This window comes from Lytechinus pictus, chromosome 10 (assembly GCF_037042905.1).
Source record: "Lytechinus pictus isolate F3 Inbred chromosome 10, Lp3.0, whole genome shotgun sequence".
In the NCBI taxonomy this organism is placed as follows: Eukaryota; Metazoa; Echinodermata; class Echinoidea; order Temnopleuroida; family Toxopneustidae; genus Lytechinus; species Lytechinus pictus.
Window position 1 is genome coordinate 10881430 of NC_087254.1, and position 27664 is coordinate 10909093.

The 27664-nt window shown below is 35.3% G+C and overlaps 2 protein-coding genes across 3 annotated transcripts in view; one reads left to right on the forward strand and one right to left on the reverse strand.

The window, feature by feature from the left end:
• Positions 1–8646, reverse strand: part of LOC129269825 (nucleolar protein 11-like) — a 24618-nt gene extending 15972 nt beyond the window's left edge. Inside the window, exons 1-2 of the mRNA XM_064105319.1 lie at positions 8101–8646; positions 271–384 (exon numbers count right to left, since the gene is read on the reverse strand). Coding sequence (XP_063961389.1) covers positions 271–384; positions 8101–8229 — 243 coding nt within the window. The 5' untranslated portion in view covers positions 8230–8646. The remainder of the gene's footprint in view (positions 1–270; positions 385–8100) is intronic.
• Positions 8331–26601, forward strand: LOC129269824 (transmembrane protein 180-like). Of its 2 annotated transcripts, none has more exons than XM_064105320.1 (5): positions 8331–8427; positions 18916–19839; positions 20980–21134; positions 22126–22209; positions 22631–26601. In XM_064105320.1, the coding sequence occupies exons 2-5, from the start codon at positions 18934–18936 to the stop codon at positions 22908–22910; spliced, it is 1425 nt and encodes a 474-aa protein (XP_063961390.1). In that variant the 5' UTR covers positions 8331–8427; positions 18916–18933; the 3' UTR covers positions 22911–26601. The 2 variants fall into 2 exon arrangements, with proteins under 2 accessions (XP_063961390.1, XP_063961391.1); XM_064105321.1 differs by lacking the exon at positions 8331–8427 and adding an exon at positions 16715–16853.
• Positions 26602–27664: the final 1063 nt, after the last annotated feature.

Genomic DNA, 27664 nt, shown 5'->3' on the forward strand with positions numbered 1-27664 from the left:
TCAGAAATATTAAGAATAAAGGGGTGACATAATTTGCTATCAAAATTTTTTTTCTTTTAAGGTTTGTTGTTGTGCTCCAACAAGAAAAAAAATCACCCAAGAGCTGCACATCATCACAGGCATGCAGTCAGAATTTATTCCACGGAACAGGGAATTTGGAGTTTACATCATTGAAAAACATAATATTTTCATTTTAGAAAATGAAAAATTGGTACATGTTGTCTATTCACTAAAGTTTTAAATGAACTATTAAAGTTAAAGTGAGGATACCTTCTCATTGACAACAGCGAGAAACTCATCTTTCTCTGGCAAGTAGACTGAAGAGCATGTGAAATGAGCGCTAGGTTTGTTGACCCAGCTCTGTACGGGCTTTGGATCTTGAGGCTATGATCAAGAAAAACACACAAGAATGATTGGTTATAGACGAGATGGATTCTTGATTCCAGTGCACAATCAAAATCGATGCCTTTGCCATAGACATTCACAGGGGCGGATCCAGGAGGGGGGGCACATTTTCTGATGAAAAATTTGACAAGCAAAGAAAAAGGTCTTTTCTTTTACAAGAGGGGGCACACTTCTGTTTTCAACTGCATTTTTAAATTACAAATTCTAATTTTGCTTGTAAAAGGGGGGGGGGGGGCAAAGGCCGCTTGTGCCCCCCCCCCCTGGATCCACCACTGGATTGTAAGCTTCTGTCTCAGTCTGTTTCATTGGGTGTTCCGCTGTACCACACGATGTAAGGCCCAAAATTGTTGCAGAAATAAAAAAATGATAACAAGTTGAACAAAAACTTCAAAAGAAAAAGGATGACACGAGTCCTCAATCCTCATTATTGGTGGAAAGGTGGAAATACCATAGATGTAAAACAATGCACATTATCCTTAACGAGGAAGCGCCAATATATCTCTCTGAACTCGTAGTAAGATCTAGTAATGTCCACTCGTACAGAACTAGAAACTCAGTCCAGAATGGTGTAGTGGTACCGCTTGTACGCACACAGGCTGTAGTCCAGGATAGGCCCCATAGACAAGGGGTCGAACCTTGTTTTTTAAGATATACAATGTTTTTTATGGTTTCTTGTCAATTCGAGGGTGCTGATTCCGAATCTGAATGATGCCACTCTTGTAACCTTGAGCATTTTCCGCAAATTGGCAAAATCCAATATGGCCGCCAAAATATGCAAATTACCCATGAAAATCATAAAATTGCCAACACATTAGCTATAAAATGCATGTAGTTGTTGTGCAGAAGTGAAATACCAATTGGAAAAGCGATATTTGACAAAATATTTATTTTATTGATATTCAAATTGGCCGCCATCACCCCTGTATACTTTATTATGTAGAATATGAATGGGGAAAATATTTTTTCAAACAAGAGCACTATTATTGCATGTGATTGTGACCTGCGAGTGGACTACTGTCTGAAAACATGACTATTAACAAAAATATGTCATTTGTATACTATCTAATGTGATAAATGCTGTATTATGATATTCAAAATGGCTATCATAGACCCCTTATACTGTGTACAATGTATAAAAGGGGACAAATAATTTTCACAACCTTTGAATTTGTTTGACTTTAAAATGCCAATAACTGCGAAATATTGGTGTAACACTGTCTGACAACAAGGATTTCTAACGAAACATATCATTTCCCTTGCAATTTCGGTAATTATGCTGCATGTTGACATTCAAAATGTCTGCCATAGGCCCTATCTGTATTATGAACAAAGCGAATAAAGAAACTAATTTTCACAAGAGTAAAAACAATAAAATGAATGTAATTGTAATCTATACGAGTGAAATATTGTCTAAACACATGATTTCTGGCGAAACATATCATTTCATTTTTCATGCATGAGATAAATGCTGTATTGTAAAATTCAAAATGGCCCCTATGGGGCCTTACAGTATTATCTACAATGTAAATGGGGACAAATACTTTTGAAAGAATTAGGATTTGCCCGACTATGAAATCCATATAATTCTGTTGTATAAGGAAAATATTGTTTGAAAACGTGATTTTTTTAATGAAATATAACATTTCCTCTCCCATAGGTGATAAATACTGTATCTTGACTTTCAAAACGGCCGCACAAGCCCCTACAAATTCTGTAACATGCGTATAGGGAAACTAATCATCACCAGTATGAGAACCAAAAACGCACGTAACTATGTGATGTATAGGTAAAATTTGGTCTTGAACATGATTTCTGACTAAATACATCACATAATGGTTGAGAAGGTAATAAAGGCCTTACTTTGAAATTCAAAATTACTGCCATAGCCCAAAGTAGTATGTACATTGTAACTGATGACAGATAATTTTGACAAAATTTTTACTATGAAAATGGCTTAATTTTGATGTAAGTGTTAAGTATTGTCTAAACCCAATGATTTCTAACGAAATATATCATAGCTTGTGTCATAAAGGTGATGAATGCAGCCTTTTAAAAATGAAAAATGGCCGCCATAGTCCCTTATCTTAATATTTAAAATTTGAATGGGGAAAGATAATTTCCACAAAGAAACATATTGCAGCCATTTTGAAATTTAAATATAGCATTTATCACCTAAATAACATAAGAAATGATCTATTTGGTTACAAAATCATATTTTCAGACAATATTTCACTCATACATGCAACACCATTTAGTCAAGCAAAGCCAAATTCTGTTAAAATGATATGTTCCCATTCACAAAGTACATAATAGGCCTACCGTTAGGGCCTGTAGTGGCCATTTTGACTTTCAAAATACATTATTTATCACCTACCTGGCAGAATGAATGATATATCTTGTTAGGAATTATGTTTTCAGACAATATTTTACTCTTAAATCACAATTATATGCATGTTATGGTGCTGACTCATGTGAAAATTGGTTTCCCAGATCGATTGTACATAATACAGTCAATGTCTTTTGGCGGCCATTTTGAAAGTCAAAATACAATATTTAACACAAATATGAAACCCGAATAATATATTTCGTTGCAAATTATATTTGAAGACAGTATTCCACTAATTTACCACAAAAAAATACGTTTTAGTGCTCACCTTGTGATTGTTTTTGTCCTCTCTCACATCGTAGATCATAATTTTAGGGCCTTTGGCGGTCATATTAAATATCAAAATACAGGGTTTATCACATACATGGCATGTTAAATAATACATTTCGTTAACAATAATGTTTTTAATCAATATTCCACTCGTTTATCTCAACAAAATGCATTTTAGTGCTCACTCTTGTGATTTTTTTGTGTCACCATTCACATTGTACATAATAGTGTTAGGGCTTTTGAAGGCCATTTTGAATATCAAAATACAGGATTTATCACATAACTGACATAACAAATGATATATATCGTTAGCAATCATGTTTACAGACATTGCTTCACTCATAGATCATAATTACTTGCATTTCAGTGCTCAATTTTGTAAAAATTAATTTTCCCCATTCATATTGTACAGGGGTCTATGATGGCGGCCATTTTGATATCAAGAAAATAAATATTTTGACAAAAATCATTTTTTCAGATATTATTTCACTCCGGCAGCACAATTGCATGTACTTTAAAGCCAATGTGTGGACAATTTTATGATTTTCATGGGTAATTTGAATATTTTGGCGGCCATATTGGATTTTGCCAATTTGCAGAAAATGCTCAAGGTTACACGAGTGGCATCATTCAGATTCGGAATCAGCACCCTCGAATTGACAAGAAACCATAAAAAAACATTGTATATATAGAAAAACAAGGTTCGACCCCTTCTATCCTGGACTACTGGAAAAAAGGCCTTTTCTCATAGTGCTGCCATTCTATGGAACCAGCTGGATAGTGGTACCCGTAGTGCAGTCTCGAGGCAATCCTTCGCTACATCTTATTGGAGAGCGAGAAACTACTGAATTAAAATAACTACCCCTATCTGGCTGGTTCCAGGGACAAGCAAACAAATATTTAAACACAAAATTAATCAATAATCATATGATCATAGGGAATATATAGTTATATGGATTTGCATATGCACAATATGTTGACTTTTGTTCTACTTATACACACATGTATTTCAGTATGTCTGTATGTCCTGCAGGTTGCTTGTCTCTTTGAACATATTTTCTTCCTTGTTTCTCATTGTTTGTATTTATTATGTACATGTATTTGTTACTTGTATGCAGGGCCCCCAAGAAAAACAGTGCTTAGTCCACTGATGGGGTTACCCTGGGTAAACAAAACGAAATAAATAAATAAATAAAATAAATTTCACCTTGTGGCCCCTATGGCTGATGGCCTTTGACCCCTAGATGACCTTTCATCCCATCATATAGCAGGGTTACATATACATTTGGCATTACCCAAGGATCATACGTGTATGTTCCAAGCATCATGAGCATGAATATACACAGTTACATCATACATTCATACATAGTATGCATACGTACTGTACATACATAACAAAACATGAATAAATATAAAAAGTTATAACAAGATGGCAAAAAGGTGAAGGAAGCCTTGAATGCAAAAGATAATACTGTTGAACACATGAATAACAAAAAGAGATAGAAAAAGGATATAATAACAGATTAATATACAGGTATATACATTTGGTACTTATCTACGAAACTGTGTCATAATAATATTAACAAACTTGACAAGTTTTGACAGTGTTTTGGGAATTTTAGTATTAAATAGACTATGCATTTTTAAAGTGTTTGGATGTTTGGCAAACTGATAGGGAACATATTTGCTTCTGTCTAATTTGAAGTAAGAACACTCAAATAAATAATGAAATTCATCACCAATCTTACCCAGGTTACAAAGATGACATAATCTATTCTGTCTAGGAATACCTTCATAACGACCCTTGACGCAATGACTGCCACATCTAAATTTACAGAGATATGTTATATCTTTTTCATTAAGTTGTATGAGATAAGGCTCTAAGTTATTGCACTATACAGTCTGGTTTTCTATCCCCTTTCCTTTCGAGGCCTCCATCACTTTCAAGCTCCAAGCTTAAGATGGAGGTCTCCCACATTTCTATATATATATATATGTTCAGTAATTAAAGGAAATGTATATATAGATATAATTTTCACAGTACAGTTGATATTTTATAATGATTTATGTACATTATTCATTATGTTTAAAAAAATATTTGCCTATTATGTATTGTAATGTTGAAAAAAAAAAATTATTATACTTGTATATACTTTGTTTTTGTTTTGAAATGTGGAAATAAAATAAATCAAATCAAATCAAAGTTATGGGTGTCCTTGAAAATCCTGTAAATTACACATTGGTTATTTTCAAAAATGTTGTTGTGCCAGTCTTGAAAAGCCATATCATTTTGGCGTAACTCTAGAGCAGGGATTAGCCATTTAGGATAAACGTCTTCCTGTGCCCAAACGTTTCCCAACCCACAGGTGTCTAAAATATTTCTAATTTTGGTGATCCATTTCGAATGAAAGGGTTTATTTATATCATCATGTAAAATGTTAACTAATTTATACAAGTTAACATATAAAGATAATTTTGTTTGTTTCCCAGTTAATATTCTACACCAGAAGCTTATCATTCTGCTTTCCTACCAGTTTTGACAGCTTATAGCGACCAGTTTCACCATAAACAATACAACTCGCTGTAGATTTATGAACTCTCAAAATATTCTGTAAAAATCTTCTATAAAATACCTCTATATGCACTAAGTTCTCAAATCCCCATACCTCGCTGCCATACAAAGCGATCGGGACTACCAATTTATCAAATAAATCACAAGCAATATCAACTGGCAAACTTAGTCTCTTGACCTTATTTAGTACACTAAACATCGCTCTTTTTGCCGTGCTTACTAACTTGGATTTACTTGGATGTAGAGACATAAAGCTATAAAGCTTATTTGTCCCTCGTCACGTAGGGTTGTCTCTGGTATGGTGAATATTTTAATGGATGGGATTTCCAGTGCCTCTAGATTGCAGATTTAAATGCATTTTTACACTAGTGGCAGAAACTGCTTCATCTGGCAACTGCTTCATCTGGCAAAGCATTCCAGTTATTAATGCTTCTAACTGTAAAAGCATTTTGCCGTGTCTGTAATCTACATCTGTATTTCCTGAATTTCATACTATGACCTCTGGTCCTTTTCTCATCAAGATGGAACAGGCTACTCAGATCTATCCGATCAATACCTCTTGTGATTTTGAAGATTTGAATTAATTCTGCTCTTTGCCTTCTGTATGAAAGAGTAGGGAGTCCCAAAATTAAGTTTGTTGTTTTGAGATTGCTTTTTTAAAGTGCCATTGTAATTGAAAATTACACGAAGGTACACATAATCATCAACAATATCTAAAACATTTTCTCCAAACTTAAAGGTGGGTTTGTTTCTAATTTTACCCCTAGAGAAGACAACCACTTTAGTTTTGCTTGTATTGACAGTAAGATACCATATGTCACAATAGCTACGTAATTAAAGCATCCAGGGATTTTTGGAGTTCAGGTGGGCTCTCTGCCATGGTATCGTCAGCATAAAGTAATACATACAATCTCAAATAAATCTCTACATCATCATCACTTAAACACATCCTAATATTATCAGCCAAAAAACTTAAACCCTTGTAACTGCGGCTCAAATAAAATTCAAAATCATTCAGGAATATTGCAAATAAAAGTGGGGATAGATTGTCTCCTTGGCGTACACCATTGGCAATATTGCAATTAAACAACTCTGAGTCTGACCTTTCGTTCTTAAATTTGACACAAGACTGCGTTATCATAGAGATTATAAATCACTCTTATTTTCCCATTTATATTATTAGATATAAGCTTAGGCCATAGGGATGCTCTGTCGATGAGATCGAAGGCTTTTTTAGAATAATATAATCAACAAATGCACAAACAATATATTACAAATCAGAATCGTTTCTTCTGTTACTTATTACCACTCCTAGTACCAATGAGGTCCAAACATTAGCATGTATGGACCTCATAGGCGACAATGCGTTAAAAACAGGTTAGAACTTCTAACCGTACTGTTTCCTGCACCCAAGTATGATATTACTCCCAAAATATGAGTTTTGTCCTCGTTTGTTTATCATTTATTAAAAGATTGCCCATTAAATATATTCCTATTCCTAATTTGAATTTAATAAAATAAAGGGAAACTTACATTTGAGTCATTTTTCGATCTTTTTTTGGCAGTCAGTCCGGTCACCGTCGAGTGCGATCAAAGCGGTATGAAGCTGATTTTCAGATCACGTGATACGTGTGGTCATCACCTGATCAATCGACTATCCTTTTTTAAAGACCGCAACAATTATAAATTTTATTACAAAATATATATAGAATAAATTATTGCATAATATTATGTATATTTCTACAATTAAAAAATATTTTGTGATATAAATTTAATATTTGACGTAAAAATCGCTATTGAACAAAATATTTATTAAAAAATCAAACAAAATAAAAAAGCCTTGGACACAGTGCAAAAAACCTAACGATTTGGCCGCGTTGTTAACAACTATCGTAAGGGGCGCTTTATTTATAAATAAAAAAAATGTAGGCCTACAGCTGTCTACCGCGACATGGTTTGTCGCAAGATTTGGGACAAATCCGTGGGAATTCTGGAGAAAATACATCAAAAGAACTGGTGAGTACCGTTTAAACATTATCAAATTACTAAATAGATTATACATACCTTGTAGATTTAGTTTTTAAGGTGATATTAGTGCTTAGTTCTAAGCTAGGGAGGCCCAAACGCGCGTGAGCGGAGTCCCACTTTATTAACACGGGTAGGCCTAAGTATTATTTGCGGTGTCGCCTAGTCTAGTGACTTATTACTAGTCTGTGACAAATATAAATCAATTAAACAGTGTAAAACAAAAACATGGTCAGTGGTTGAATAACCTGCCCGGAAACCAGCCTGTTCATCCCCTAGAACTCCTGCCCTTTCGAGATAGGCTGTGAGGCGAGAGTCAATAAAAAAGAAAGAAAAGAAATGAGAGCACCCTGTGTTGGCTTAGGTCACAAAAATACATACACGCGGGACTACAGTCTACACTGAATAATTTCAGCAAAATTACGAAGTGTATTTTCTCTACCTTAAATATAGTTATTGATCTATCTGATGTCAATAAAAATGTGTCAGCTGTATTTTTCTGGATAACATCCAGTATTTCAGTTCCGTCAATGACGCTAAGAAGAGGTATTCCTGCGGCAATGTGCACCATGCTGTTCCCGAATACGGCAGTTACTGTCCGAGTTTTCTCACCATGCAGGCATGCTGTACCGTACCGGTATTCGTACTCTCGCTCTCGATCACATGCACGTCTACGTACGTGTATGGTGTCACGTGACAGTGTGTTTTGGTGGTGGTGACGTTTGTTCGCCACGAAGTTTCTCCGTTTTTCGACCGAGTTTTTGGTTTTGTAAGTATACTGTCACCCCAAGACCCAGTGGCCTGTCGTAACTACCCGAATACTAAAGGCTTAGCTCTTGGCCGTCATGTGGAGAAATAGAAGTAAGAAGACGGGAGTCGGTTTTTCTCCATGCCACAGGCACACAACTAAGGCAGCATGAGCGCGTGCGATTTCTTAAGCACGCAATTGCCCACAGAAATAACACGATTCCATGATACAAGGTTAAGGCAATAAGGGCTTAAGTTTTCTGTATCTGTTTAGCTCAGACTCAATTACTCAATTCAATCTCTCACTTATCATAAGGTGGGAAGTTGGGCCTTGCAGCTGCAGGTGGTCGTGACAATTGATTAAAAAAATATAAACACTGTCAGTGAGTGTCACTGCCCACTGGCACTGGCACTGCCTGGAATTTGGAAATAAATGATTTGAAATTTGAATGAAGTGACATGACACATGTATATTGTATGTGATTGTGAGGGCCGGCCGGCAGTGCCAGTGGGGGGCCCCACTGGGGCAGGGGGGCGGGGCCCATATTTTTGGCCCATGCTATGCCATGGCATGGCCATTTGTAGTTTCTTTTAATTCACAAAATTTTCGGCATACTCGTGATATAGGCCCCGCTCGAGAAAAACTTGTAATCGATCATACCTCAATATCTAGGTTGCTAACTTCAGCTCACTATATATACTCGTGATATAGGCCCCGCTGCTGTGTTGAATGGCTCAGAATGTCCGTTCGCGGGGCCTGTTTCACGAGTATAATACTATAATCGTTATATAGGCCCCGCACTACGGCACTTCAGGCACTCCAACACAGTAGTGGGGCCTATATCACGAGTACAGTATATTATTAAGCTTGCATCCTAAGATAATCGCGAAACTGGCCCCGTCCAATGCGCTTTTCTCAGCATTCGCACGTGCGTGGGGCTCGGATGACGGCTATTAGTATACTCGTTATCGAGGCCCCTTACACTGTTATATCATGGAAAATAACGTGGTCCTGGGGCTTGTTTCCCCGGCCGGTGAGAATTGTCATGGGCGGCGCTGGAGTGGGTGGGGGGGGGGGGGGGGGGGCCTCCAATTTATTTTCCAAATAAACAAGGAGAGAGAATAATAAAATGTGTATGTATTTCCCATGTATTTACTTCTTCAGAAATTTCTTTGTCGATTTACTAATATATTGATACAGTTATTAACTTATTTATTTATTTATTTATCAATCTATTTATATTGATTAATTAATGGACTTATTCACTTAATTTATTTGTTTTCAGTTTGTTTTTCTTTTGTGAGATAGAGAGTAAGAGGTATCATTCGTTTTTAATAATTTTTATGTGTGGAAGTTCTCTTATATATTTCAATCTATTTTAATTGATTAATTAATCATTTAATTTATTTGTTTTTCAGGTTTTTTTTCTTTTGTGAGATAGAGAGTAAGAGGTATCATTCGTTTTTAATTATGTTTATGTGTGGAAGTTCACTTATTTCAATCTATTTTAATTGATTAATTAATCATTTAATTTATTTGTTTTCAGGTTTTTTTTTCTTTTGTGAGATAGAGAGTAAGAGGTATCATTCGTTTTTAATTATTTCTATGTGTGGAAGTTCACTTATTTCAATCTATTTTAATTGATTAATTAATGTATTTACATTGATTAATTAATGTATTTATATTTATTCATTAATCATTAATCATTTAATTTATTTGTTTTCAGTTTTTTTGTAATGTCCAATGCGCTTGTCCCAGCATTCGCCGTGTGTGGGGCTCAGATGACGGCTATTATAGTATACAGTACTCGTTATCGAGGCCCCTTACACTTGTTATATCATGGAAAATAGCGTGGTCGTGGGTCTTGATTCCCCGGTGAGTGATATCATGCGCGGCGCTGTAGAGGCCCGGGGGGCTCCAATTTATTTTCCAAAAAACAAGGGGAATAATAAAGAAGTGAGTATAAAAACTATGCATGACAATGGAGTAGGATCCATATGAGTGACTTGTTTTAGGCATGATGTTATCCTTCCAGTTTTCAGAGAAAAATCAACCAGGCCCCTCACAACCTGACGCCGCCCTCGTGTTGCTAATATTTTGCTTTTAAAGATCTGCTCTCTGAATAACTTTTGATAAATCCGTGAATGATTCATTCATTTGCTAATTTTTTGGGAGTGTTTTCGATGTAACGTTGGGCCTATATATAGTTATTTTTGTTCCATTATCCATCGTAAATTGTATTTGCTAGTTATTTGATAACCTCGTTTTATTCAGCATTTCATTTGAATTATTTTTTGCGGGGAGGGAGGTGTCATTAATAATTAAATTATATAGTTCTTGTATAATTTCCCCCAATCTTTCACTTGACGTACTGCTGCGAATGAATCCATTTATTCATTCATGTATCATAATCTATTTATAATCACCTGGATGTAAGAAGTCAATATACATTTTTTTCAAATCTGCTTTCTTCTCTTATTCAATATTGAATCATTCATCCGGCTTCCTGCGTATTATCAATTTGTATTTTTTTCATTCCTTTCATAAATCCCCCCCCCCCCCCGCTTTTCATCCTTTTAAGTTCAGAAAAGAAAACAAATAGGCATATTCATTCGGGGAAAATGTATTAATTTTCTTTTGGTCAATTTTATATTGCTTGAGGGATATCTACGCTATAATTAATTTAATCTATATTTTACTGAGACTTATCCCCCTCCCGGCCCCCACAACTGGGGATAGGCCTATCATTATCTATATTATCTAAGTACGTTAAGTACGTTTTCTCTTTTACCTAAATATCAATTTATTAATCTTTCATTTTTTAAAAAGCTTACTAATACCGTTCATTGATATCCCAGTATTTCTTCATCTAATTAACCTATCAACTTAAATTATTTTCTCATCCTGCTTTCATTTTAATCAATCCACTTGAAGATTGTTTGTAACTGTATTTGATGGCATGGTTTTAAAAATGATGGATTTCGATTGTTTGCTGGTATACATGGTAGTAGGCCTGAAATAACGGCATATCGCATCAACAAATTATTTAAAAAAAAACATTTATTGATCGATCGTCATTTCATTAATTCACCATCCAAATATTGCATTTTTTTCTTCGCCTATATGGTATTCATTTATTTACTAATTCATACACCCTCGCCCCCGATTTTATTAAAAGATTTAATAATTTCGGAAAAGTGTCTCAATGTATTCTTATAATTTATTTTCATGCACGGATTATTCTACTATTTCCTTATCTGTGTTATTTTATTTCAGGAGTTTAATGTGTCCCCCAGATCCGAGATTTCGTAGGGGGGGGGGGGAGCGCAAATTTGAGAAGACAGTTGGTGGCGCATAGGTCTGTCTGGTTGAATGCGTCAGAAAAAAATATACACACATGTACGGGTTCAGTATTTTTAAAGGGGCGGGGGTACAGCCGTACAGGCCGGTTGGACACATTGCCATTCATGAAATCCCTGGTCGGCCACTCAAAGAGGAAAAGGTAAGTGTTTTTTTTTTTGGGTGGGGGGGGGCGTTGTGATATGGAAGTTTAAGTACATTTTACTTTAATATTTACCAACGAGATAGGCCTACCATGACTATACGGCCGAACTAAACGAGACCGCTAACTGTGAAAAAAAAAAATTATAATCCATGTGTTAAAAGCTATGAATGGAGCACACTAAGTTCTTATTAACCCTAAACAACAAACCTTTATTTAATATTTCAATTACTGAACTGAAAATGGGAAAAGGACTTTACAGTGTCGAATGAACAGGATATGAAAGAGGAGCGCGAGCTGATTTTTTTTTCACACTTGAAAATAGGATGCGAATTGCAATCGAAGTTCGAGATGAATTTTGTTGATATATATCGACACGAAAAGGTTATGTTTTTAAACACTGCTGACATGTAGGAGTGAGAGAGGAGGGGGGGGGGGCATCTTGTTCAACGCTTAACTTTCCTTGTTGAATTTGATCCATTACAAAGGATAATAATGCATTTTAAATGATTTTAGTATAATTGACGTTTTCCTTGAACCGTTGTGTTCTTTGAATTGATGGGAGCATAAAATTATAGGTCTATAATCGATTGTAATTCTTTTTTATTTAGGAGCAATAATTTTTACCAAAATCCCCATCATCTTGGAGTGTAATGTTTTTTCTTCTTTTTTGCCATTTTTTCAAACAAAACCCATAGCACCCCCTACTAAAAATCGTTCCCAGTGCCCTGCTTGATCGTTTATCGAACATGATTTGCGTGGATATTTTTTTATTTCTCTATATTTGAGATTTACATAATTCTTGATTTAATAATCAGATCATGCTTCATAAACTTCTTTGTTTGTAAAATAATATTTCTTGAAGACGAAATGATATGACTGTTGTGTTTAAGTGACATTTGTTAACTTGTCAGTTTCGTCTAATAGTTTCTGGAGGGTAAGAAATTAGCTTTATTTGATTAGCATTATATTTAGGATATATAACCAAAATGTTATTGCTTGGTCATGTTGGATTCATCTGTAAATATCAATATTTTACATCGATTTACATGTAGTTTAATTACCACTTACATAGTATCCTGTTGCTAGGCGACATCCAACAATTCTATAGGCGCTGTTTTTCATGCAGTTGCATCATACATATACTTAGTTGACAGTGAGGTCACGAATCGTGGCATGTTCTGATATTCTTTTTTTTTATATATATAAATACACAAATTTAGAATGAGAAATCAGATAAAGCGGCAAAAAAAATTCTAATTTAATTTTTCTGTTTTTTGATATACAAAAACCAAATCATAACACGTTATTCTCGTTGTGATTTCGTTATGGGGGTTTCCAAAAACCCCAAACTAAGGGGCTGATTTTCGTTTTTGCTTCTTCATGATTGGAACAGAAAAACAAATTATCCATTAGTACCTTGATTGTGCAGGTTACTGGGCAGGTGAAAGTGACATTACAATTGATCTTAGCAAGTCATTCATTACATTAATGAGTAGAATACAATTTAATATAATAAACACTAATTAAAGTGTGAGAATGGAAATATTTGATTAGAGAATAGCGAACTTCTTAACCAAAATGCGTGGCAATTAAAAAAATATATTTTCAGCAAACCTTTAAGAATATTTTTTCTAGTTTCTGCTTTAATTATCATCAACTTCACGTCAGGGTATACTGCCCCCTCTCGGGGTAGGCCTATCGTGTCAATTAATAGACAACATTTTTTCCCAAAACAGCACAAACATGAACGAATAAATGAATAAACCAGGAAATGAATAAGTGAAGCAATACGAAGGAGAACTTGAAATAGTAATGTATTAGGCCCTCTCTCTCTCTCTCTCTCTCTCTCTCTCTCTCTATATATATATATATATATATAAACGTTTCACGTATTGGCTTCAGTGGTATTATAAGGTAACAAAATATAGTTTGTTATATATATAATAATGTACGGTGTAGAGAGAGAGATCAAATCCATACACAAAAAAGAGAAATTAACGATAATTGTTGGTCTAATATCAAATAAAACAAAAAGTTTAATACAAACAAATACATGAATAAAAAAATTAATTTAAAGGACAAGTCCACCCCAAAAAAATTGATTTGAATAAAAAGAGGAAAATCGAACGATCATAACGCTGAAAATTTCATAAAAATCGGATGCAAAATAAGAAAGTTATAACATTTCGAAGTTTAGTTTAATTCAAAATAATAGTTATATACGCACATCCAGGTCGGTATGCAAATGAGGAAACTGATGACGCCACCCAATCACTATTTCTTTAGTATTTTATTATATGAAATATATTTTCAAATTTTCTCATTGTCAAGTGAAACAATGATTAAATCCTCCCTGAACATGTGGAATATATGGTTCAGTCATGTTGGCCCTTATTGTAAAATCTGTGAAATTTGAAATATTGTATAATTCAAACAATAAAAAAACATAAGAAATAGCGAGGGACATCATCAACTTTATCATTTGCAAGCAAATGAATTGTGCATATCACTGTTCTGTGAAAAATAAGTGAAATTTAAAAATTCACAACTTTCTTATTTTACATCCGATTTTGATGAAATTGCCAGCGTTATGCGAGCTTGATTTTTCTCTATTTATTCAAATCAACATTTTTCTGGGGTGAACTTGACCTTTAAATAAAATATATATTCCTTTTATGTAACAAAAAATAAGGTTATAACACCCTTCAACTACGACTAATTAAAAAAGGTAAACGATTATTTTTAAATTTAGATTGTATATCTATACTTTCTTCAAATTGTTAAAGTCATTCATGCCTGAATGATCGAGGAATCTTCTGAGGATACCAGGTGAAAGAGCAGATATTCTGAGCTTTATAATGATTGCCGTCATCATTTTGTATATCCACAAGAACTTACAGAATGAATAAAAATAAATGAAATGTACGAGCCTGTATCAACATAAGACCTAGGCCTACGCACGCGTCTCAGATAACAACAAATATATATATATAATAAATAGATATTAATGAGGCAAAGTGGTAATGCATTGTACTTTGTTCCAACAGTTTATTTTGAATTCCAAATTTTCGACGTTAAACATACGTCTTCCTCAGGGATACAATAAAGCTCACCATATTATTATCGTCATTATCGTCATATAATAAATAGATATATAGATAATAAATAAATAAATGAACTTCCACACATAGAAAGAATTAAAAACGAATGATACCTCTGACTCTCTATATCACAAAAAAAAATACAAATAAATTAAATGATTAATGAATAAATATAAATATATTAATTAATCAATTAATATAGATTGATAAATAAATAAATGAACTTCCACACATAAAAATAATTAAAAACGAATGATACCTCTGACTCTCTACATCACAAAAGACAAAAAAACTGAAAACAAATAAATTAAATGATTAATGTATAAATATAAATCAATTAAATTAATCAATATAAATACATTAAATTAATCAATATAAATACCTTGATTAATCAATTATTTAAAATAGACTGAAATAAATGAACTTCCACACATAAAAAGAATTAAAAACGAATGATACCTCTGGCTCTCTATATCACAAAAGGAAAAATATTAATACAAATAAATTAACTGATTAATGAATAAATATAAATGCATTAATCAATCAATTAAAATAGATTGATAAATAAATAAATAAATGAACTTCCACACATAGAAAGAATTAAAAATGAATGACACCTCTGACTCTCTACATCACAAAAGACAAAAAAACTGAAAACAAATAAATTAAATGATTAATGTATAAATATAAATACATTAAATTAATCAATATAAATACATTAAATTAATCAATATAAATACATTAATTAATCAATTAAAATAGATTGAAATGATTGAACTTCCACACATAGAAATGATTAAAAAAACGAATGATACCTCTTATTCTCTATATCACAAAAGAAAAAAAACTGAAAACAAATCAATTAAATGATTAATTTATCAATTAAAATAGATTGAAATAAATACATACACATTTTTATTATTCTCTCTCCTTGTTTATTTGGAAAATAAATTGGAGGCCCTCCCCCCCCCCCCCCCCCTCCAGCGCCGCCCATGATAATTCTCACCGGCCGGGGAAACAAGCCCCAGGACCACGTTATTTTCTATGATATAACAGTGCAAGGGGCCTCGATAACGAGTATACTAATAGCCGTCATCCGAGCCCCACACACGTGCGAATGCTGGAAAAGGCGCATTGGACGGGGCCAGTTTCGCGATTATCTTAGGATGCAAGCTTAATAATATACTCGTGATACAGGCCCCGCTACTGTGTTGGAGTGCCTGAAGTGCCGTAGTGCGGGGCCTATATAACGATTATAATATTATACTCGTGAAACAGGCCCCGCGAACGGACATTCTAAGCCATTCAACACAGTAGCGGGGCCTATATCACGAGTATATATAGTGAGCTGAAGTTAGCAACCTATTTGAGGTATGATCGATTACAAGTTTTTCTCGAGCGGGGCCTATATCACGATTTATTTTCAGTTGATAATTTCTATTTGATATATTCCCGAGACTAGTTTAGGTGTACTAGTACTATGATGGGGTGTCCAAACTTCGCGCACTTTTCAAAAATATTCATCAGGCTTAATTTTTTTCACAAAATATTCATAATTTATACAAAACCAATTCAAGAAATAGTAACCACATTGACGGCAAGATCGTAAACTATAAAATCATGGACGAAAATGTAAAGTAGGTCAAGGGGATTCGCCGGTATCGCGATCTCAAAATTCTATTCCGATCGGCGAATGCGCGCTGTGCTGGAAAACCGTTCAGAAAAAGTTTGACCTAACTTCGCGGACCAAAGTTTTCTGGACATTTAAACAAAAACTCAACTTCTCAAGCTCAAAAAGTGAAATATTTATATCAGATTGATGGCAAAATGCTATAGAATCGGTTAGTACCACATTTAACTCACATTTTTTATGATTTCTGCTTGCAAAATGGTGATCTCGTGATGCTTGTTGAGAATATCAGATTTCTTCAAAACGGGCGCTAAAGGTGACAAATTTGCCGATCTTTTGCCAATATTTTCATGAATACTGAATTCATCCTAAAGAAACTTACACCAAAGGGTAATTTTAGGTCGCTTTTCACGTTGATTACGTCAGATTTTAAGGATATTGGCTAGTTTTTTTAGATAATGACCGTCCGCGAAGTATGGACACGCACGAAGTTTGGACTCACTGCCATACTACTAGCTAGACTACTGTATGTCATGAAAATTTGAGAGATATGATTTTTAATGAAAAAATAATCGATTATTCAGATTTAACATGCAAAAAAAGAAAAAATGGTGCCCCATTATCATTGCTCTGCACCCAGCAACCATTCAGCCAAATTCGTATTCTTGGGGCTTGGGGGGGGGGGGGTTAATGATACGAGGGGGTGATTTTCTGGCCATTGCATGATATTCCTGGAATTCAATATTTTCCCACCATTTTGACATTGACATAGATTTTTTAATTATCAGTCTTATTTATTAGCAATTATTTGTATACACCTGTCCAAGACAGGCGTATACAGTATATATATGGTGGTATGGTATCGATCATGCTCGGTGTCCGTCCGTCTGTCCGTATCATATGATTATCATGCAATGGCCTGAAAATCCCCCCCTCATTAACCCCTTGACCCCCCCCCCCCCCTCCTGAATTTGTCTGAATGAAGTGAATGCTTGCTGGGTGCAGCAACTTTTCCTTGTAAACGTGAAAACTTCAGTTTGACTTAACCTAGGCTCATATGATTTGGTGTGTATGGTACTAGCATGGATCCCAGGAAGCCTATTGATTTAGAGGTCCAAAGGTCAAGGTCACACTGACGATTTCATCTTACCCTTCTGCAGTCCTTGTAAACACGATAACTTCAGTTTCACTTAACCTAGGCTCATATAATTTGGTGTGTATGATACTAGCTTTTGGTACAATACCCAGTTACACAAACTTTAATGTCCATATGATTACCAGTTCGTAGTTGTTTCGAAACTAATTTTGCTAAAATAAATGTCAATCTTGTTAAAAAAAAGAATCTGACATATTCTTTTTGGCTGACAAAACATTCAAACACCCAATTTATACTGCCTAATTTGTGGTTTATGGATAGCTTAGTGCGACAGGTATCTAACAGGGACAAGTTCAAATTTCAGTTCGTTTGATTTGACACTCGAACTGACTGATAAGAGTATTTACTGAAATAGTTTTCTTCATCATTCAAAATGGGAAAAGATCCAAGTAAAGATAGGAAATGTAATCAGGGTTCCCAGCCCATCTGGGAAATAAGGGAAAATTATTTTACTTTTTCCAGTCAGGGAAAAATGGTGGTACCAATTAGATAATTAGTTTTACATTGTTGTTTTTATACTGAAAATTCAAGTAGGCCTACCTGTGATTCACTGTAACAACTTTAATAATTTAAATTTAAATTTAATAATAATAACTTTAATTTCCTTCAGCAAGAAATTTATCCACATTGTGCTGCACTCGACCCAGGTGAGGTGAATGGGTACCCGGCAGGATTAATTCCTTGAATGCATGAGCGCTGAAAGGCAGCTCGAACTAAAGCCGGGGTAATAATAATAACGCGCCTCGGAATAGAATATTTCTAGATAGATGGCGCTATATAAATGCCTATTATTATTATTATTATTATTAATAGAAAACATGTGAAACTGGCATTGGGTTTAAATAATTATAATCAGGGAATTTTCAAAATTCACTGCAAGAACTTAGAAAACATGCAAAACTGGCATTGGATTTAAAGAATTATAATCAGGGAATTTCCAAAATCATGGAATTTTGTTTTCTTGAAAAGCTGGGAACCCTGGTAATGGCTTCCCATAACTTTAACAGAGTTTAGAGACCGTGCCCTAATAAGACCGGACTTCACAATATTAACGGGCATTAGAGTCAATTTTAATTGCAGATTTATTAACATTTTTCTGTTTCTTTTTAATCTGTAGACTGGAGTACCATTCAGGATGAGGAACTGGGTTGATAGGAACGCATTTGCGTACTCCATGACCTCCCTGGCAGCTGTGTTGATGAACTCCATCTTTCGGTTCTACTATGTAAGACTTTTCACCGATTACTACCACATATCAGAGTCATGGTTCCATGTGGCACAGGTGGTTTACATGATATGGAACGCTGTCAATGATCCATTGTTTGCATACTGGCAAGACAACTCCAACATCAAGGCATTCCGCTCCCGTCGTCATGCCATCATGTACGGAGCGCCGCTGTTTGTCGTCTGCTTTCTCCTGCCATGGTTTCCCTGGAAGACCTACAAAGCCAATGAATGGATAATTGGAGTCCATCTCATGGTCTCTTTGTGCTGCTACGATGCGTTGTTCACCTTCGTGCTCTTATCGCACTGTGCCCTTTTCGCCGAGATATCCACTCGACACGAGGACCGCGTGAGACTGACCAGGTATGGCCAAGTGGCTTCCATCGTGGGCTCAACGTCTGTTCTCTTTAGCCAGTTTGTATCTGACAACTTGAACAACTTCCATGCATTCCAGCTCTGGTGTGTCTTTGTAGCCTTTCTCAGTTGGGCTGCAATGCATTACACAGGGCGCAACGTAAGGACTCGGTTTGAACTTCAGCCATCGGGTCTGGGGGCTTCCGGACATCTGAGCATGGACAAGAAATCCTTGAGCCCCACTTTGCAAGATGGCTCTCTCTCCCTATCATACAGCCAGGCCAAACAGATCATCTTCAACAGGAACTTCTTGATATTTGTATTCATCAACTTTTGTCAGATATTTCACATGGATTATGGAGCCAACTTCCTGGCCGTTTTTGTCACCCAACTCATTCCAGAGACGGACCTGTCTCAGGTCATCAGGAACGCTTTGTTTGGTACAACCTTTATCCTTCCTCAGGTAAGATCCTGCTTGTTTAAAAGGCAGGCCCACCACCCCAACAAAAGTGGATTGGAATAGAAAAAAAATCAAAGGAGGCTTACAATATAATTTCATCAGGATCAGATGTTTAATATGAAAGTTTACATTTTACAGTTTTGTTTCTTATTTTTAAACAACAGTTTACTTTATGCACAATGTACAATTAAGAACAGTCGATGTCACAAAGTCTCCATTTCTACATGTATGTATTCTATTTACAGAATATGTCAAATTTTGCAGATTTAACAATACACAACAATGGCGATCCCACTTATTCAAGAAGGAACTAGATCTTGAATCACGTTATGAATATAATGAAGACTAAATTCATATTAATATGATGAAATTTTTAAAAATGGTACCAACCGGGATGTGCATACAACTGTTTGGTGGAATTATGCAAAGCTATTTTAGATTTTCAGTTTTTACATCTGATTTTGCATTATGTTAGTGTGATTTTTTTCTTCTCTCAACTTTTTGTTGGGGTGGGCTAGTCCTTTAAAGCAAATACAAATAAGCACCACCTGAAATCCTCAACAAGTCCAATCTTTTCAGGTCCCGAAACCCATATCTTTTAATATAGGCCCACCTGTTGACAACAATTCACTGCTTGATACATTCGATAATATAATTTAAGTTACCAAATAGCAAAACAAGTACATGTACTCTCCCCCTCATTGCATTTCAATTTCCCTGTACAAATGTAATTATAGGCTGATTTATTATAGTATTATTAATAATGTAGTAATCTCAAAACTAAAAAAGTTGCATGTACATTAGACTAGAATATATGTAACCAGGGTGAAAAAAAATACATGGGGGCTGGAGGCGATTTTGCCCCCAAAATGCCCAAAAGAGTCCTGGAAAAAAAAGTGGAAAACCCCCATTCACTGGAATGTTAAAGCATATATATTCATTGTCGTAGATTTAGGCAGTAGGTTGTAAAAAGAACCCCCTGGACAAAAAAAAAAAAAAAAAATCAATTTTTGCCTGTTTTTATGTACAGTCAACAAGAGTGTTGGACTGTTGATCAGCTTTGTATTGTTTTTGTCTTGTAACTGGCTGCCGATGAACTACATCGTGTACAGTATTTTCATACTTGCTTTTTGTTTTCTTCAGTTCTTAGTCTTATTCCTGAGCATTTTCGTCACACGGTATGGCTATTACAGGATCATTGTCTGGTCATTCTACTTCAAGATCTGTTCAGCAATCCTCATGTTCCTCATAGGAGCACAGCATACACACATCATGGTATTCTTCTTTATAATGGACAGGTAAATTAGAAGTAATATTATATTTTCATTTTAATAGAAGATAAAACATTTCTTTTTGATTTTGACTCAACTTAGATATGCTCAATCTAAATAACTTGCATTTTGTCTCGCAATCTACTATGGTCAACAAGGAAATTCGTGATCACTTAGTGAACACTTTTTGCGAGAGTGATCACGAATTTCCTTGTTGACCATAGTAGATTGCGAGACAAATGAATAACCTCTAGCGATTATTTCATTCTGCAATAATGAACCTATTTAGTAACTTGCATTTTGTTGCAATATATCTTAATTGGCATTTGTATGTTTTCTCAAATAGTATGTTCCAAGCAGAATGTTCATGTAGATAAAGATTAAAGAAAACAGATTTTGAGATATGAAAAAGTAGTAAGATTTTCATTTCTTTCATTATTATTTCATTGTTATTTCTTTCATTTTCAATTGTAAATTGTGTCCACTGCTAATTAAGCATGCAAAGTGAACCCATCGCATTTTTGCATATTTCAACCCATTGGAGAGTGGAGACTGAGTATGCATATACACAGGCTTTAGTCTATGGAAAACGTGTGTTATAGCAAAATCCTTCAGTCTCAAATGAGTCAACAACATTCGCGTTAAATGAAGTAAGGTTCAAGAAGCAAGCTACCATTTTTCACTGATTTTATACATAACGGGAAAGACCTCTGATTTTGGTTTCCTTATCTCTGAATCACACAGTGTCCACAATCACGATTAGCAGATTTTATTTGATGATTCATTATTTTAATTAGTTTAATGATAATGAAAATCATAGAATAGATGATATCTGCCAAACAATTTTTCAGGAATTTTGATAAAACTTTTGTTACGGGTATAAATAAGCATTCTGGCATAGAATCATCACCCTAGGATAGCTTCTAATCATTTCATTTCGAAAATAGATTTCTTACCAGAACTCCAACTCAGCTTGAACAAATAACATTTTTTTTCTATGTTCAATTTATTCTGACAGGAGCCTTCCTGATGCAATATTCTCATTCTTCAATCTTTGTCTTTCTGACATCATTGACGAGGATCAACTAAGAAACGAGAGATCGTAAGTACTTAAATTTACTTAAGATTTAAGGAAAAATTATGGAAATTAAAATTCATATTTTATTGTTTGAAATAGATATCTTAAATAGCAATACTCCAAGAAGTAATTTTGCCCAATTGATCGTGGGCCCTGCAGCCTCTGTGCAGCGCCATATTGACTTTGCTCTATCCCTTCAGCAACTCCCATCTTTTAACGTCTTTTGATCTGACTCAGCCGGGGTTAAAAAAATTTAAAGGTATCACCACATTGGTCAAATCATGTTAGGACGCTCACTACTGTGTATTAATAAATAAGATTGCATGTTACATATTGTGTGCGTTAGCATTTAAGCTCGGCTCCCTTTGTGAAACACCCCCCCCCCCCCCAGATTGATTAATTCATTTATTGATTGATTGCTTCACTCTCTTATTTGTGTAACTAGGAGTCCTTTGTCATCGAGCGTCTTCGGCTACAATGCACTCTTCACCAAGCCAGCATCCTCCCTAGCCCCTATGATGGTAGTGAACATCCTCAATCGCTATGGTTACAAAGAACTACAGGATGAGAAACTTTCACTCCAACACACCACCGAGCTCAAAGGAACCATGTTTATACTGGCTTGTTTCATACCAATCGTCATCGGGTCACTACAACTCCTTGTCTGGAGAAACTACACCATCCGTAGTAGTCATATTACCGTTGCCAAGCACGTCGAAACATAGTTCAGCTTACATCCGGGCCCTGGGAACGATTATTGTAGAGGGGATGCTACATTTGAAGAAAAAAAATGACAAGGTTTTCGCTCCAAAATGAAGTGGATTTCGGTCAAACTTCTACTGTTGAGCATACAAACCTGATTTCCAGGGGTGCTGCCTATGGTCAATGTCGCAGCCCCAGACAAATCAGGGGTGCTTGCGTCATGTACAGGTAATTTCGCCCCAATTTGAATCTCCTAACATGTCTACAGTGGAATTTTAACATTCCATCTGTATATAAAAGGGGGGGGGTAATAACAGGTTTTTCTAATTCTGTTAGGATAATATGTGCCTGTACAGGACCTAATGGTGAGCTCATAGCAACACCATTTCTTTGTTGATAAAGTTTGCCACTGCATGATTTGTCTTTTACAACAGAAATATGCTCAGGTTTGATCAAAACTAGGGTGTGGTCAACATATCTATGGTAGAATATTAACATTCCATCTTCTAGATAAAGTTTGCCATTGCATGATTGAATCTCCTGGGAGTACAGAACCCTGTTAAACTTGGGAGAAGAGATTCAACTTTGAAAGGGTATATTACACGTTTTTGTATTATATGGGGCCTGTAACATAACAGATACAATTTCCAAAAGAATGACGCAGTATTAACTTGAAGACAAAAATGATGAAGAGAACAGAACGTTTTGATAAATGGAACACGTTTCATTTATTAAGCTTCATCCTCAGCCTGAAAATTATAAACAGAGTCGTTGGTATTATACAGTTTGGCTATCAGGTAAATATGAAGTTAAATTAAGATCATATAGATCTACATCTTTTAAGTGTAAAGTGTATAGATACCAACGACTCTGTTTACAATTTTCAGGCCGAGGATGTGGTTTGATTACCTTGAAACATATTCCGTTTCATTAAAATGTTATGAACTATTCATTATTTTTGTGGGCGCATCGTGGTCTAGTGGTTCCGACTCTCGCCTTCCAAAGAGGGCTATGCGTTCAAATCTTAGCCATGGCGTGGTTTCCTTCAGCAAGAAATTTATCCACACTGCTGCACTCGACCTAGGTGGGGTGAATGGGTACCCGGCAGGATTTATTCCGTGAATGCACCGAGCGCCGGTGATGGTAGCTCGAGCTAAAGCTGGATTAATAATAGTAGCGTTTGGTATCCTCAGGCAAAAAGTACTATAAAAATCCAGCTATTATTGTTATTATTATTAAAAGTCGATTGTACTATAAAGCGTAACTAGTTCACTGCCAAACCATGTACCAAAGTTACAATCGACTGTAAATATCAATCTGATCTTTTTATGTTACTTCCACCTGGGCCCTGTAGCATAAAACTTAGCAATTGATTATAGGTCTGATTTCTACGATTGATTGCGTAGGTCTGGGCCCTGTCTTACAAAGAGTTACGATTGATCCGACCAATCACATCAACTATGGACGGCCAGCAACCTCAACATCTATCATGCATGTTCAAAATACTTTCTAACTATGATGTACAGTGTATTCATGCATTCCTTGTTTTCTTGAAAATTTACTGCGCTTCTCTTTGTTTACAAAGGACATTGTGCAAATTTCCTGTAGAAAAAATGATGGATTTCCATAGGGTTACGATTGATTGGATCAATTGTAACACTTTGTAAGATGGGGCCCTGATTTCAGTTTATTGATTGCATTGACTATTGTGTATGATCGATCATAAAAATCATTCACATGGTCAATCACTTAAAGCTATATGTTACATGGCCCCGGTCTCAGAAAATGCTTTGACTTGGGTGAATATGTGACCTGCCACCCCAAAACCAACAATACGTCGACCAAAATGAATATTGAGATTTTTATTGAGCTTGAAAATTCATTTCCTAAGCTTCAAAATGATACTTGATATGTTAAAACTGACCAACAATAACCATTACAAGTGCTTGATTGCATGCAGAGGAACTTCAGCAAGAGCTTTAAAAATATGTAGAAAACAAGGTTCGAAGTTTGGGGTTCACTCAAGCATGAGATGTGCATACTGTGTAATCTCAGTGAAACTTCCAATCAGTCCGAAAAAGTAGTGTCCAAAAAACTCTTGTATCTTTTCCTTTATTCAACTTCACGACTTCAAGTTTTTACAGTATAAAGAAGAAAAATGCTCTTTCAGATGAGCTATTTTTTTGTTTTTTTTTTGTTTTAGGAGACAAAATTACTATTTTGGCTATTTACAGAGAACCTTACCTGGTGACATATTGGTGGTTAAGGGGTGGTGGGTCACATATTTGAGTAATGGACAACAGTCTTCTGCAAGTTTATCCGTTCAGACATGTAACTATTTTTAATCCTAACTTACCTTGGCTATTTTGCGAGCTTCAATGAACTGCATATGAACTTAAATTTCATTTTAACAAAGTGCAAAATAATAAGTAGACAAAGTCTGATTTTGCTCAGTATTGACGTAGTTTACCAGTACTTGGGGGTTGTTGCCAGAAAATATTTGCCATCAATTGCAAATTTACAGATGATAAATCAATTTTAACCAATGCAAATCAATTTATACTTGTTGATGCAAGAAGGAGACCATCAATCAATTGCAAATTTGCAATGAAATGCATGATTTTCAATTGATTTTTTGACCTAATATTGAATTGCGATCAATTGTGAGTTTCTTGCAACTCCCCATTAGTCTATATGATTAGGTGAGCTGTTGAACTAAATTTTTATTTTGACAAAACGCACAATAATTATATGAAGTGGATCTGGGCATTAGACTCATTTGCATATAGACTGAAGTGGAGAAGACCGCACAGAAATTGAGAGTAGGCTAAACGGATTTAGTTAATTTGGTATTAGAGGTTTTGAGAAGTACTTGTAAACCAACTTCTTGTACACCAAGTGAATGGGTATATTTTCCAGATTATGTTTTGATAACGTTGCATATCCAGACTTATCTTTTCCATTCCTCCTTGAGTTTTCATGGTTTCTTAGCTGTTGATAATTTCTTGATAGTGATATTTGTTAAGCTGAACAAAAAGAAACCACTAAGATCTGTTTGAAATGCTGATATTACTAGTATGTTCTATAGTCAAAGGTAGATTTGTTCCTCATACTTGGTTTTCATCGATGCAGCATGCAATGCTGTTGTGTAATGTTTTCTGAAAAATTCTATACTGAAATATTAACTTATACTTTTTTGAAAGTCTTTCATACATCAATACTTTTAACTATTTCATATCTTACAAAAAGATATTTAAATATTCATCTTTATGTATATTTTCTATTTACATTTGATGTTAGATTACATACATGTATTAATGACACTATGAAGTAGTTTCCCAAGTTCCAGAATGATCGTAATTTGTACAAGGATTGAGTTTGTTAAGTGGCTTTTTAGACACTGATTAATCATGAATAGAATGATTAAAAAGATCAAGAAATTATATTAGTTATATTAATTAAATTTTAGCAGCATTTCCTCAGTTCTTGCCTCGTTTTGCTTCAATTGGAAGGCATGGTACTTTTGAGAGGTGATTGCGATATTGTGACATCTTCAGTTTTACACAACTCAGCATTACACAACTTACATAAGGCCTTTATAGTGTGCAGCTGGGGGGTTGCATAAATTACAGATTATTTGATAAATTACTCCTCATGTGGAAGGCTGCATTTGTTTTGTAAGCAGTGAATATTACAATAAATCTTGCAATATCATTTGATTGTCACTCTGTCATTGGATCTAGATACTTGCAGGGCTGTGGGAACGATTTATAAATGGGGGGGGGGGGGGGGGGGGGTTCAGGAGATTGTCAGAAAAAAATTGACAAGTAAAATAAAAGAAGAAAATGGTTATTGCGCCCAAATCTCTTTCATTAGGGAGCAATAACCACCCCCCCTTTTTTTTTTTGCTTGGCAATCTGATTTTCAGGTTTGTGCTGTCTATGGTAAATTACATACGCAACACCCCCTGAAAAACCTTGGGGTGCTGAAGTACCCCCCCCCCCAGCACCCCTCGCTCCCTGGACCATGGATTTCTAATGCTATGTTCCTACCCTCATACCATTTATCAGAAACACTGCGATCGGCTAAAGCAATAAAGATGACCCTTCATTCGGTTTGAGTTCAAACATATTAAATGTTATAACTTAAAATCAGAATTTACTGACAAGTATTCCACTGTGATTGATGAAAGGATTTCAAAGTTGAAATAAATTACATCATGTACAGTGCGTTTCATAAAACAAAAACTTGGAAAAATTGGTATCTGCACCTGTTGTCTTCAGCATCATTTAATTTTGTCATGCATGACACAAATGGCACAAATAGGGCATCAATGGAAAGCTGATGAGTTGCTCTTTCACATCCATGCGTAATAATTCCACAAAATTAGATATGATTCGAATACCAGCCCTCTAGATTTGAATTACATTTTTTCTGAAACTCTTTTTATACAAATTCAATATTTGGTAGCAGCCCACCCCCCCCCTTCCCATGCATCAGTTGGCGGCCAGGAAGACAATAGCAAACTTGTAACTATGCTGAAGGTCCCTCTGCCCAATCAACCGGTGCACTGGGAAGTTGGTCACATGGAAGTTATTCCGAGGACCTGTTGCATAAAAGTTACTATTATGGTAACCAATAGTAACTACCATGGTAACAATGCCTAACGGTCAATCAAGTGCAAGTTACCATTGGATGCCATAGTTGAGTAACTTTTATGCGGTGGGGCCCAGATCAGAAGGGGCATCATGCCCCTTCACCATCATTAACCCCTCTG